Source organism: Lolium rigidum, chromosome 6 (assembly GCF_022539505.1).
Source record: "Lolium rigidum isolate FL_2022 chromosome 6, APGP_CSIRO_Lrig_0.1, whole genome shotgun sequence".
NCBI classification, from domain to species: Eukaryota; Viridiplantae; Streptophyta; class Magnoliopsida; order Poales; family Poaceae; genus Lolium; species Lolium rigidum.
In genome coordinates, this window is record NC_061513.1 from 176,052,370 (window position 1) to 176,066,876 (window position 14,507).

General features: G+C 41.6%; 1 protein-coding gene across 1 annotated transcript; it reads left to right on the forward strand.

Moving 5' to 3' along the window:
- Positions 1-5,984: 5,984 nt before the first annotated feature.
- On the forward strand, positions 5,985-10,838 carry LOC124660260 (serine/threonine-protein kinase PBL34-like). Its single transcript, XM_047198066.1, has 6 exons — positions 5,985-6,133; positions 7,934-8,271; positions 8,364-8,499; positions 9,132-9,268; positions 9,356-9,479; positions 10,086-10,838. Exons 1-6 carry the CDS (start codon positions 6,007-6,009, stop codon positions 10,592-10,594), a joined length of 1,371 nt encoding a protein of 456 aa, XP_047054022.1. The 5' UTR covers positions 5,985-6,006; the 3' UTR covers positions 10,595-10,838.
- The last annotated feature ends 3,669 nt before the right edge of the window (positions 10,839-14,507 follow it).

The following is a 14,507-nucleotide window of genomic DNA, read 5'->3' on the forward strand; positions in this document are numbered from 1 at the left end:
ATTCCGGTGTCGGCCGTGGGAGATGACGGTGATCGTGCTTAGAGCTCCAAATGGGTGCAACGTGTATCATGAACCCGATACAATGATCATCGATGACCATAAACAATAGTCAAAATGTCTAGATTGTATTTCTGTTGAAATTTGCCTCAAAGTGGAAAATAAGTAGCCCGTGAATTTGCCACATATTGTATGTATTTGGATCCGAGTTAAAGAAATCTAGATTGTCTCTTTTGTCTATTTTAGTGAACCCCACCCACTTTTAATGGCATTTCTAGTTTGCTTCATCTCCGAGGGATTGGAAGCAATATCAATGAAGATATGGTAGGTCATGGTAGCTTTGTAAGATAAATCCCTTAGTTCTATCAAACTAGGTGGCCATCATGCAATGTATTGTGGCGCATATGTTTTATCATTTGTATATGAAATTCTCTCAATCCTTATATATCAACACTTCTAGGCGCTATCGAAAAGGAAATAGTACAACTTGTAATTGCTCCATGATAAATATAGTATGATGTAAAGGATTGAAATACATGATTTTAATATAGATGTCATGAGTTTATACTGTAAACCAAACACTAATGATAAATCTAAAATTAGAGTGTAAGGTTGATGGTTATAAATTCACCGAAGCATTATGATAACATAGTATGAATATATGAGTTCAAAGTTCCATTCGAGAGTAGTCAAAATTGTATAACACATACACACTACACGCGAGTAGTAAATCGTGCATCCAAGATTTTTTTTACAGATAAAATAACATATCCCATGTAGTATCATGGCTTAATTGACGAAACTAGTATACACATATATATTCAACATTTTTCTTATCACGAAACTTATCATACCCTATGTGAATTGTTACAACATACAAAATCAATGCATCAAATAACACACGTTATAAGTAGCACTATTTAAACAAATAAGCCACCCAGGACTAAACAAAACATAGTATTATGTTATTAATAAAATGTCGTATGCATCGATTGATGGAGGGGCTGGGGCTTCCCTTTTTGAAAAATGATCATATGATATTCTCAATTCATTATTTTTACGTTGGCAAAAATTGAGCGGATCATTACTATATGAATGCTATTTTGGCTCGGCCATTTCATGTATGAAAATTTTCTCCATATTAGGTTCATAAGCACATAGTCATTCCTAATAATATCACATATTTATGTTTACCAAACTACACTTTTTGATGCAAGATACACCAATATAGATAATAATCCAACAAGTAACTGAAATGCATCCTTATTCTAAATACAGAGAGCCTAATAACTGTGGAAGTACTATTTCCAAGAACGAAAAAAATGTAGTACTGCTTCCTCACAAATTGACGGATGCAACTTTGGTCAGATTTGGTCTAGATATGAACGATATCATACCTAAAAATATCACATATTTATGTTTACTAGACTACACTTCGTTGATGCAAGATACACCAATATAGATAATAATCTAGCAACCATGTGGAATGATCCTTAGTCTAAATACAATGAGCCTAAAAACTACGGAAGTACTATTTCCAAGAACCAAAAATGTAGTACTGCCTCCGTAACAAATTAATGGATGCATCTTTGGTCAGATTTCGTCTTGATATGCATGATAGTATTGCTAATAGTATCACATATTCCTATTTACCAAACTAAACTTTGTTGATGCAATATACACCAATGTAGATAATAATCCAGTAACCATGTGAAATATAACCTTAGTCTAAATATAGAGAGCTTAAAAACTTTGGAAGTAGTATTTCCAAGAACCAAAGAATGTAGTATTGCGGGGGTAGGCTTGTGGGTTGCTAGTTGATAGGGCATCCTGCCATGGTTGAAGCAGGAGTACATCAGCTAAAATGTAAGGTTGTATTTTAGTTGCTGCAGGAAAAGCAGCGTTTCTTATTAGCAGAGAAGGTGCATAAGTGATGCCCGAATGCCGTTAAACTCAATACATGTCTGTTTTTGTCCATACGCTTTTAGATTCATACGGTACAATTAATTACCGTGTTCCCATGCGGTGTTATGCATTTTTGGTATTTGTCTGTAATTAAGTAGGGAATGCACCTTTTGTAGAAAGATTTTACGGTTAGGGTTCCAAGTTGTGCATGCTAGGAATGACCAAACAAATACGTTGAAAGGGTACTGTCAAGTGAAATGCTCAATCAGGAAATGTTGGTTTACTTAATGGTTTTTGGACATATTCTGAGATACAAAGAGTACTTGCATTGGATGGTTACGTCATAATCTTAGTACCGAGTCACTTCAAATTTCTTTTTGTGTGATATTTGTTCAAGTTTTCTAGCAGGCTATTTAATTCAGCTGAATTGCACCCAAAACGTTACTTTTGTTTGAAATATATCAGGTATGACCACACAAAGTCGTAAGTTGTATAAACTCAGGACATATCGTCATGCTTGGTGCGGAATTGGAATCTAATTCGATACACATGCAAATGGGGTGAACTCCTGCTAGATTCACTTGTTTGATTAAAGTTGAATATATACGCAATGTTGATTACATTTCGTGTCGATATTTGTAATTTTATATGAGAATGCCAGTCCAACCTGGATTTTGTAACCTCGGGAGGTCAGGACTAGGTGGATCCGGTTTTCAAAAAAAATGAAAAATTATATTTCAAAGTTTCAAAAAAATGCATGTTCATATTACCTTGATACTTATTCGTGCAAAATTTCAAGTCAAAATACGACAGTTTGTGGCCTACACAAAAAAGATAAAATGGAATTTTTATTTCTTTGAAGAGTAGAAACCAATCATTATAGTGTTTTTGGACATTTTACCATTTTCATGTAGGCCACATATAATTTTATATTTTTGAATGTCAGTCATGTTATTTAGTATCATAAAAGTTTTTGCTTCGCAGTAGCTATTGAATCCCCCAGCCTGGGATAGTTTGCTCAGACACAAGGATACACTTAGTTCTGTGAAGCTACTTGTCTCAATTGAATCATGTCAGGTATTTATCCAGTAATACATATTGTCTACTGTGCAGAGAGCAAAAAAGTAAATCATATTCATCGGGGTCAACCAGCTCCACCAGCCGCATCTGGTTCAACAACATCCAGTAATACCGGAAGTATTTCGCCTTCTTCAATAGTTGGAGAAGAATTTAAACTAGCTGCCCCACTGCGTAGATTACCACAGATTTCTATTTACCAAACTACACTTTGTTCATGAAAGATACACTAGTATAAATAATAGTCGAGTAACAATGTGGAATGCATCCTTAGTATAAATACATAGAGCCTAAAATTGTGGAAGTATTATTTCCTAGAACTGAAAATGTAGTACCGCCTTTGTTACAAATTAGCGGATGCAACTTTGGTCAGATTTGGTCTACATATGGACGATATCATACCTAAAAATATCACATATTTATGTTTACTGGACTACACTTCGTTGATGCAAGATACACCAATATAGATAATAATCTAGCAACCATGTGGAATGATCCTTAGTCTAAATACAATGAGACTAAAAACTACGGAAGTACTATTTCCAAGAACCAAAAATGTAGTACTGCCTCCGTAACAAATTAATGGATGCATCTTTGGTCAGATTTCGTCTTGATATGCATGATAGTATTACTAATAATATCACATATTTCTGTTTACCAAACTAAACTTTGTTGATGCAATATACACCAATGTAGATAATAATCTAGTAACCATGTGGAATGTAACCTTAGTCTAAATATAGAAAGCTTAAAAACTGTGGAAGTAGTATTTCCAAGAACCAAAAAATGTAGTATTGCCTTCGTTACAAATTAACTGATGCAACTTCAGTCATATTTGGTCTAGATGTGCATGATACTATTCCTAATAATATCACATATTTCTGTCTACCAAACTACACTTTTTTTAAGGAATACCAAACTACACTTTGTTCATGCAAGATACACCAATATAGATAATAATCCAAGCAACCATGTGAAATGCATCTCCTTAATCTAAATTCATAGAGCCTAAAAACTGTAGAAATACTATTTCCAAGAACCAAACAATATAGTACTACCTCCGTTATAATTAACGGATGCAGCTTTGGTTAGATTTTTTCTAGATATGTATGCTATCATTCCTAATAATATCACATATTTATGTCTACCAAACTACTTCTTTAATGATGCAAGATACACCAGTATATATAATAATCTAGCAACCATGTGGAATCCATCCCTAGTCTAGATAGAGAGAGCCTAAGAGCAATTCCAATAGTGTAGCCAGCTGCTGGCTATAAGCCAAGTGCCATATCATCTATAGCCAACTTAGAGCCAACATATACAATAGTGAGCTACAAAAATGTAGTACTTTATCAATGTATGGTCCACATTTCACTCTCACAAAATGCCTGGGAGCACGTGCTAGAGCTGGCTCTTGCATAAGAGCCCACTCTCCTTCTCTTTCATCCTCTCTCTCCTCCAACTAAGCAATAATATACTATTTTAATCCTTATAGCCGGCTGACTAGGACTTATTGTACTTGCTCTAAAGACCGTGGACGTACTATTTCCAAGAGTACTTCCTTCATAACAAATTAATAGATGCAGATTTGGTGTAGATATGCATGTATCCAAACATGTTTTAGTGTGTAGGTTCACTCTTTTTGAAAAAAAAAACTGTGTCGGTTAGTTTGGAATGGAGAGAGTAATAAATAAACAAAATCTTCCATTATATACATATATATCATAAATTTAATGACATCAAATGTAAGTACATAAGATAGTTTTGGAAGTACATATATGTATGAAGAAAATTATCAAGACATGCATACAAGACTTAAGCTTGACTCCACGTATAAAATACCGGATCTCACTTAACATATGCATGTATTTCAAATGACAATTTTAATTTGGGTACTTAGCTTACAAAAACAAATTCTTATTCTTAAAAACATTGTGTAGTAATTCAACTTAACTTTTGTCGTGCCCTTTTAGAGAATCACAGTGTATGCCATTTAGTACTTCTAAATTGTGAATTTAGCTTTTGGCATTGGTTTCCTCCATTGTGGAGGGCATTGCCATAGCCAAAAATTATGGCATGGGAGCAAGTAGATTCTCCTACAACCAAATTGTCTTTCTCTCTCCCTCTCCGTAGTGTCTCTCTTTGTTGTGGGCCATGTAAAGCTAAGGAGAGAGAGAGTGTAGATTTTTTTAGCAATCTACACACCGTAGTAAACTTAGCAATTTGCCACCAAAGCCATTTTTTATTAGGTGGCATATTTGGCATTTGGCAGCACTGTGGTGTCCTTATGGTACTGAAATTGATATACTACATTAATGTCTGTCCCACTAGTGATTCAGTGAGTTAATGCATATACTAAGTATTAGATGTATTTTGCACCCTATAAGGGTTCTTTATCTTATGTTCAGGCCATATATCTTGTTAGCATTAATTTCTCGAATGTGAAGGTTGTGGTTCATCATAATAGTCCAACCCCTAGAAAACTTCAAAATTGTACTTTAGCACTGCTATTGAAACGATGTTCACGGGAACACCCTCACTTTGATAAAAAAGAAAGGGAAGAAATGTTATTGAGGATACATACACAAATACTTTGTCCTAGAGGGGCATTCGGCTAAATTCCATCTGAGAAAGACAGAAACGGGCTCTCTCCCCGTGCGAACGGCGGCCATAAAGAAGACGCGAGCGCTCCGGCCGCAGCCTCCTTCGTCGTCGCCCTGCCCTGCCCTGGGTCTTTGCCAAATTCCCACTACCCTGCCCGCACTGCCCGAATCCTTCCCTTTCCTCTGCCCGTCCTGCCCCGACACCCCCGCCCCTCTTCACACTCTTCCTAGTTCTCTGCTCCCCCGTTCCCGTCACCCATGCTCGCCGGAGGCCGCGCGCAGCGGCTTCCGTTGCCGCGCTGAGGGGACGCTGCCGCTGAAGGTGCTTTCCCTCAGTCGGTGCTGCTCGGGTGGGGTTGGATAGGAGATGGGGAAGGAGGGGAAGCAGGACATGAGGCGGCGGAGGGGGAAGGAGTCGGCAATGGAGGAGGACGAAGCGGCACCGCCCACGGGGTGCTGGATCCGGCTACCCCGGCTGGGCAGCGGATGCATGTCCTCGGGCTCCAAGGTCGACTCCTCCACCAGCGGCGCCTGCGGGAACGGCGCTGGTAAAAACGCTCCCCACTCCTCCTCCTACACATGGCGTTTCTTTCCCTGTCTGCTCAATTCCTTGCGCTCCAGCGGCAGCCTACGCCTTGGCTTGATTTCATACTTGACGCTTGTCTGTACGTTTGATTCGTTGCTTCTGTGCCTGTGCGTCTGCATACATACACCTGGGTGCACGCACGGGCGTGCTAAAATTGTGTTTTGAGCGCTCGAGATGGCAGATGCCTGACCTTTTTTAACTCTGTATCTTTGTAAGTTAGGTTGATGGCGACAGGAGCATTGTATGATGAGATTGGATGTGTGTTGGTGTGCTCTGAGCTCTCTGGTGGGTGGTAGGATTTAAGACTGGTTGGTATGGTCACTGTGGGGGCAGATGAGCTGCTCAATGCTGTGCTGTGTTATACTGCTTCCATTGTTGTACAAGCGCAGGAAACCAAGACCCTTGAACTGAATCCATGCTCGACCCTCTCACAAACTTGATAATGATTCCGTAGGTCGTGCGCTCGAAATGTTTTCGGCTCCGCTCGCACTTGTGGGGCTAGGCTTGCGGGTTGCTGGTTCATAGGGGATCCTGCCATGGTTGAAGCAGGAGTAGACCAGCTAAAATGTAAGGTTGTCTTTTAGTTGCTGCAGGAAGAGCGGCGGTTTCTTATTAGTAGAGCAGGTGCAGAAGCGATGCCCGGATGCCGTTAAATTCAATACATGTCTATTTTTGTCCGTACGCTTTTAGATTCATACCGTACAATTAATTGCCGTGTGGCCATGCGGTGTTATGCATATTTGGTATTTGTCTGTAATTAAGTAGGGAAGGCACCTTTTGTAGAAAGATTTTACGGTTAGGGTTCCAAGTTGTGCATGCTAGGAATGACCAAACAAATACGTTCAAAGGGTACTGTCAAGTCAAATGCTCAATCAGGAAATGCTGGTTTACTTTATGGTTTTTGGACATAATCTGAGATACAAAGAGTACTTGTATTGGATGGTTACGTCATAATCTTAGTACCGAGTCACTTCAAATTTCTTTTTGTGTGATATTTGTTCAACTTTTCTAGCAGCAGCTGAATTGCACCCAAAACGTTACTTTAGTATGAAATATATCAGGTATGACCACACAAAGTCCTAAGTTGTATAAACTCAGGACATATCGTCATGCTTGGTGCGGAATTGGAATCTAATTCCATACACATGCAAATGGGGTGAACTCCTGCTAGATTCACTTGTTTGATTAAACTAGAATATATACGCAATGTTGATTACAGTTTGTGTCGATATTTGTAATTCTATATGAGAATGCCAGTCCAACCTGGATTTTGTAAACCTGGGATCCGGTTTTCAAAAAATTGAAAAAATTCCCATGAAAGCGTATGGACATCAAAGTCGGCAATGGAGGTGGATCCGGTTTTCAAAAGATTTAAAAAATTCTATTTCAAAGTTTCAAAAAAATGCATGTTCATATTACCTTGATACTTATTCGTGCAAAATTTCAAGTCAAAATACGACAGTTTGTGGCCTACACAAAAAAGATAAAATGGAATTTTTATTTCTTTGAACAGTAGAAACCAACCATTATAGTGTTTTTGGACATTTTACCATTTTTCGTGTAGGCCACATACAATTGTATATTTTGAATGTCAGTCCTGTTATTTAGTATCATAAAAGTTTTTGCTTCGCAGTAGCTTTTGAATCCCCCAGCCTGGGATAGTTTGCTCAGACACAAGGATACACTTAGTTCTGTGAAGCTACTTCTGTCAATTGAATTATGTCAGGTATTTATCCTCTAATACATATTGTCTACTGTGCAGAGAGCAAAAAAGTAAATCATATTCATCGGGGTCAATCAGCTCCACCAGCCGCATCTGGTTCAACAACATCCAGTAATACCGGAAGTATTTCGCCTTCTTCAATAGTTGGAGAAGAATTTAAACTAGCTGCCCAACTGCGTAGATTTACTTTCAACGAACTTAAGTGCGCCACTAGAAACTTTCGACCTGAGAGTCTCCTTGGTGAGGGAGGTTTTGGTTGTGTCTTCAAAGGTTGGATTGAAGAGAATGGAACTGCTCCAATGAAACCCGGTACAGGATTAACTGTTGCTGTAAAGACACTCAACCATGATGGGCTTCAGGGGCATAAAGAGTGGGTGGTATGTTTTTATATCTCTGGTATGCAGCACATAAAACATTATGGACTTGCCTATAACTGCTTCATTAAGAAACTATCATTATTTTTTCTCAGGCAGAAGTTGATTTTCTTGGAAACCTTCAACATCCACACCTAGTGAAATTGGTTGGTTACTGCATTGAAGATGACCAGCGGTTGCTAGTATATGAATTTATGCCTCGTGGAAGTTTGGAGAACCATCTGTTTAGGAGTAAGTATCATTTTATGTTACCCTTAGATGCTTAGTCGAATTTCCAGTATGTTGCTGACTGTGAAGACTTTACTTGTCGAAATAGTTAATATATAGCATATTTTGTCACACCACAGCAATAGTGAAATATGTAACTCATCGAACCAGCACCTTAGCTTGCCAGTGGTTTACATGTTAATCTTCTCTGTATGTTGTGTAAGGGTCTAGTTAACCAGTGGTTCTATTGTTATGCAATAACCTTGTTCTAGTGCGTAGTACCTGGGCATCCAATGGGTTGGCATTTAAGGGCTTATTAGGTAGCGAGGTCTTACGTGGTTTCCATGTTATGTTGTCTATTCTATATTCGCATTGATATAATGTCCTTAGGAGGTGATAGCTTATATGTTTTTGAATTTATAATAACGTACTGTTAGCATTTAATTATTACCGACTATTTGTCTCAAATGCACCTTGTTGGGCATTATTTATTACTTACTGTTTGCTCCTGCTGATGTTTTATTCCATTTCTAAGATGATTGTCTTGTATGCTAAATTTGACGATCTGAAAACTCCTAATTTTATTATAACTATATATTCTGAATCATCCATCTTGCATTCATCCAACAACTGACTTGGATAATTGTATTAAATAGGGTCGTTTCCTCTCCCATGGGCCATCAGAATGAAAATTGCACTTGGTGCTGCAAAAGGCCTTGCGTTTCTTCATGAAGAAGCCGAAAGGCCAGTGATATATCGGGATTTCAAAACTTCCAATATTCTCTTGGATGCGGTATGCAACTATATTATGAAATCAGAAACGTAATCTGTGATCGGTCAGACTAATACATTTGCCCAATTCTTAAACATCTATTTGCAGGAGTACAATGCAAAACTCTCTGACTTTGGACTTGCTAAAGATGGCCCTGAGGGTGATAAGACACATGTATCTACTCGAGTCATGGGAACATACGGATACGCAGCTCCTGAGTATGTAATGACAGGTCAGTTGAGCAGTTAAATGTCCTGCATCATACTACTCAACCTGTCTTTAAAATTTGAGTATATATTGCATGCTGTTATCCTTATTTGTTATGCCCAGTTACTTCTAATCTGGCTTATACTTAAATACTAGTTAGACTGAAGTTCCTCTGTACTTGATGGACAAATGACACATTATGTTTCCTTATAGGTGATAGAAATACATTGTAGGCTTGGAACCTAGCAATATATTCTCACTAAGTGTGCCTGTGTGGAGCGTTTTAGCGTCTGCACCTTCTTTGGCCACCTTCACATTTATGCCCATGCTATAACTGCACACCATCTTAATTTTAGGTGATTAAGGATACTTAAGACACTCCATGTGCTGCTGTGGGTTGTGCAGTACCTGTTGGTCTGAATTTGTTTCTCTCTGAGTTAGTCAGAAATATGATCATAAGTGCACAGGCCCAAGATAAACCTGCCCATTTTGATTACCAATTGAGCCATCCAAGCTGAATGAATATCTGGATAGTTGAGAAGATAGACAAGTTACTGTTTATTGTTTTATTTGAGTAGCTTAGTGAATTCCTTCACATTACCCACTGCTTATAATTTCATTTCTTACTCAGGCCACCTGACATCGAAGAGCGATGTATACAGCTTTGGAGTGGTGCTACTAGAGATGATGTCGGGCAGAAGGTCAATGGACAAGAACAGACCAAACGGGGAGCACAATCTGGTCGAATGGGCACGCCCTTATCTTGGAGAAAGACGGCGTTTCTATAGGCTTGTAGACCCCCGTCTGGAGGGAAACTTCTCCATCAAAGGCGCTCAGAAAACAGCCCAGCTGGCCCATGCTTGCCTTAGCCGGGATCCCAAGGCTCGGCCTCTCATGAGCCAGGTGGTGGAAGTCCTCAAGCCTCTTCCAAACATGAAAGACATGGCGAGTTCCTCCTACTTCTTCCAGTCCATGCGGCAAGAGCGTGCAGCAAGCCTTGGCAACTCAAATGGTAGCCAGAGCATGAAGGCACAGAGCACCTTTGCGCGGAACGGTGTGCAGCCAATGAGGAGCCTCTCCTATGGTCCGCATGCTTCCCCGTTTCGCCAGTCTCCAAGGCCCAACGGGAAGCAGTCATGAGACTCAAGGATGATTAGAATTCCGCAGATACTCTGCGATATGAAGATTTTCTTCTGTCGCTTAGCTCTTAGCTCCTTGTGTATCTACAACTCTGGCAACCTTGACTTGGGTGGGGGAACGAGACAAGGTTTTGTTTGTCATTTGAACAATGCTGAGATAGATGCTTAGAAATTCCCCTTCCTTACTGAGTTATTGGAGAATCAAAACCGTCGGCACAAGGAGAAGAGAGCCTGGTACATGTATGGCCCTGTCGTTTGTTATTCACAGCAAATATCTTTTCCATGGAAGACCACCGTCGTCGTCGTTGCCGCCATCATCATTCTTCCATGATGATCGATAGCAGCGGCCCAGTTAAGGTGCATGTGCTATTGATGGGGTGACAGACATGGCTCGCTTTCAGGTAGGTGTACATTTGCCAGATCAAATCCATAATCATGCATGTTAATTGCTCCCTGCTGCCATTACTCCTGATGCGTGTGATGTTACCACTGCCTCGTTCCCTTTTCGGGTGGGTCACCTTCGGCCAGCAGCAGCAGGGGCTTGCGTTGATCGGGCGACGACGGTGTTAGAGCACTGTTCCCTTCTTGGAGGCGTCGTTTTTGGAGAGTTTGTACTTCAGGTGTTGTCTTGGCGGTGGATGTATTGTTGTTGTTAGGCCCGAGATACTGTAGCGGGACTTTTATTTCTTAGTTTTCTTTTCCTTTTTTGGCTGTGTGCATCCGTAGTGCCATTAGGGTGGTGCGTTGTTGCAGAGGCTGGGTGTAATTGATATCTTTTTGGTATTAATATATTCCCTTTATCGAAAAAGCAGGGGCTTGCGATGGCAGTAACGAGCTGATGTGAGAAATACTGGTTGGCCAGGTGCGCCCGCTGTCTCGTAGACTGGCACCGCAATGCATTCAGGTGGTACACTATTGCATGACACAGTGCCGTCGGCAAACAAGGTTTCCACGACCGTAATAGCCACTCGTCGCGAACAAGCAGATCTAGCAGTCGCTAATCAAACGTTGGTTGGGGCATTTGTGTAATTCTTCGCCATCAATACAGAGGGTAGAAGCAGAAAATTCTTCACCACCAATTCAGAGGGTAGCAAAAACAGAAAAGAAGAGGTCGAAGTCACTGCTCCAAAAACCATTCAACTGCTTCCCTTGATAGTCATACCAATTGTCAAGATCCTAATCGAACCAACAGATCTGACAACGCTAATTCCTCATGGATCCTTTGTTGACGCTGTAACAGATGCCCTCGAGGTAGGGAGAGGCCTTATTTCAATGCACCATTGCGGCCTCCACCTCGCTGATGTGTCACGACAGATATCTGTGATGACTGTGTAGGTGTGTAGGTGGGACAGTGTTGGGATTATGTCGTGTGAGTGGTGACCGGCATCGTTATTTTTTTTTTTGAAACAAGGGCAAAAGCTTTGCCCATTCATTGATTAAGAAAGGAATTTACAAGAAAGTAAAAGTTTTAGACATAATACAAGTTTTACTCTCGCGGCATCAAATTACACAAATTTTTAGCACCCGCTAAAACCCAAAGCGTAGCTTCTTTTTTGATCTTCTCGAAGACGACTTGCGAAGGGGCGCGCTTGTTCTTGAAAACTCTATCGTTTCTCTCATTCCAAATCTCCCAAATGATGAGCATGCCAAGAGACGCCATACCCTTGCGGTTTTGCCCCGTATATATCATGGTCCACCACTCCGGGAAGGAGAGACCCGCCCAATTGTTGGCATGAGAAGCCGGAATGTCGAACCCTTCTTTGGCCTTGTCCCATAGACGCAAGGTGAAGCGGCAATGGACTAGAAGGTGATCGACCGACTCCATGCATTGGTTGCATAAAGGGCAAACCCCACAATTTGGCCACCCCCGTTTTGTCAAGCGGTCGGCTGTCCAAATTCTATTTTGGAAAGCAAGCCAGGTGAAAAACTTAATCTTTGGGGGCGCCCACATCTTCCACATGGATTTGTATAGGCTTGAGAAGGTGGAACCTAGAAATTGCAAGTCGTAGGCGGACTTCGTCGAATAGTGCCCACTCTCGGTGAGTTTCCAAGAGATGTCGTCCTCAATGTTGTCATTGAGGTGGAAATTTTGTATGAGACCCCATAGCTCCACAAATTGGAAAAGATGCTCCAAAGAAAAGCCATCCCCCAAACCAACTTTGTGAACCCAAGCATTGTTTTGTAGAGCATGTGCCACCTTCCAATTCTTGCGCTTGGAAGAGGCATAGATAAGAGGTGCGATCTCAATTGGCTTTCTCCCATCAAGCCAAGGAGCATACCAAAAAAGGAGTCTTCATCCCATTGCCCACCGTAATGGTCGTGGCGGCATAGAAAATGTCCATATCTGTTGCGGTCAGAAACCCACCGGCGGGCAGCGACTGGCAACACCGTAGAGCCGGGAACAACTAGGGCTGCGGCTGGCCCCAGTCCCTCAGAGCGACGGCCCGCAAAGCCTTCTGGTCACACGTCCGATGCCGTCGCAAGGGCGTGCCACCTGACCTATACCCGGTCGTGGAAGGTGTTGGATGATGCCTCGCTTAGTTTCCTGCATGGCATACACGTAAACGTTAAATACAAGCCTCGATCGGCTCTCAGGTTGTCCTGTGAATCGGCTCAAAGAGCCGATCCACCCATGATTCGTACGAGGTGTACGAATATATGGTTGTCCTGCTTGATCAAGATAAAGCTAAAACGATCTACGACGATTTAGGGTTTTCACCGCATAATCGGATCATCCTACTCACGATTGGGCCTCGCGCTCGCGTACGGTGATCGTAAGCCGATCCTAGACAGGGCCTAAAAACCAACACGAGGTTGATCCCCGAAACATCCTATCTAGGGCTAGCAAACTACACCCTACACGCCGCTGGATCCTCCAACCCTTTGTAAGGCCTAACTATTGCGGATGTTAAACTAATCCTTGAAGAACAAGGAGCAACCGTAACGGATCGGATCTACTAAAAAATGATCAAGTGGGTGCCGCCCTACACCTAAGATAGGTGTAAGGGCGGCTAGATGTATAAGGGTTGCACTACGACAGCATATGATACGAAGAACAATGCTAACCCTAACACATCTAAGATAACTACGTTGCTCGCCATCAAAAAAGCTTCAAGACGAGCAACGCATGAACAACGTGAATAAAGCTAGTGCCGCCTAGATCGCAAGATGCGATCTAGGCAGCATGATGCTTACCAGGAGAAACCCTCGAGACGAAGGAGTTGGCGATGCGCCGAGATTGATTGTGTTGAACGTTGGTTGTTGTTTATTTCATAAACCCTAGATACATATTTATAGTCCGTAGACTTTCTAACGTGGGAATAATCCCAACCGTGTACGAGGCAAACTCTAACTAGCCGACACATAATCTAATATATCACAGATACAAGGGCAAACTAGCCCAAACGTTGCATATAAGGCCGATTCACGTATTTCTTCTGTATGTAATCTCCAAGCCCATCTTGAACGCGGCCCACCTCTGACTTGGTCAAATTCTGGTGATAACACATGCCCCCCCTGGTTTTGGAAATGACATTTCCAAAATCATTATCCCTCATCGGGTCATGTCATGGCGTCTTGCCTCCTTGACTTTATCACCAATCTAAAAAATGAAGGAATGTCTTCACCTAACCCTGCCGATAGCTAGAGTCAGGCACTCCCCAAAAAAGCCGATGATACCACATCAGCCTCTACGATAAAACGGGAGCAAGGCCAACCTAACTGCCCCTCCAAACGGTAACCTGTGCCCTTCGTCTGAGAAACTCAGATCCCCAAATCGCCGCCCGGCAGCTCTCCGGATCTCGGATCTCGCCCGCGCCGTCCCGATTCCTCGCCGCATCCAATGGCGGAATCATCCAACGCCAACGCCATGGTCTCCGGTCCGAAGGTAATCCTCAACAGCCCCCTTGCCACGT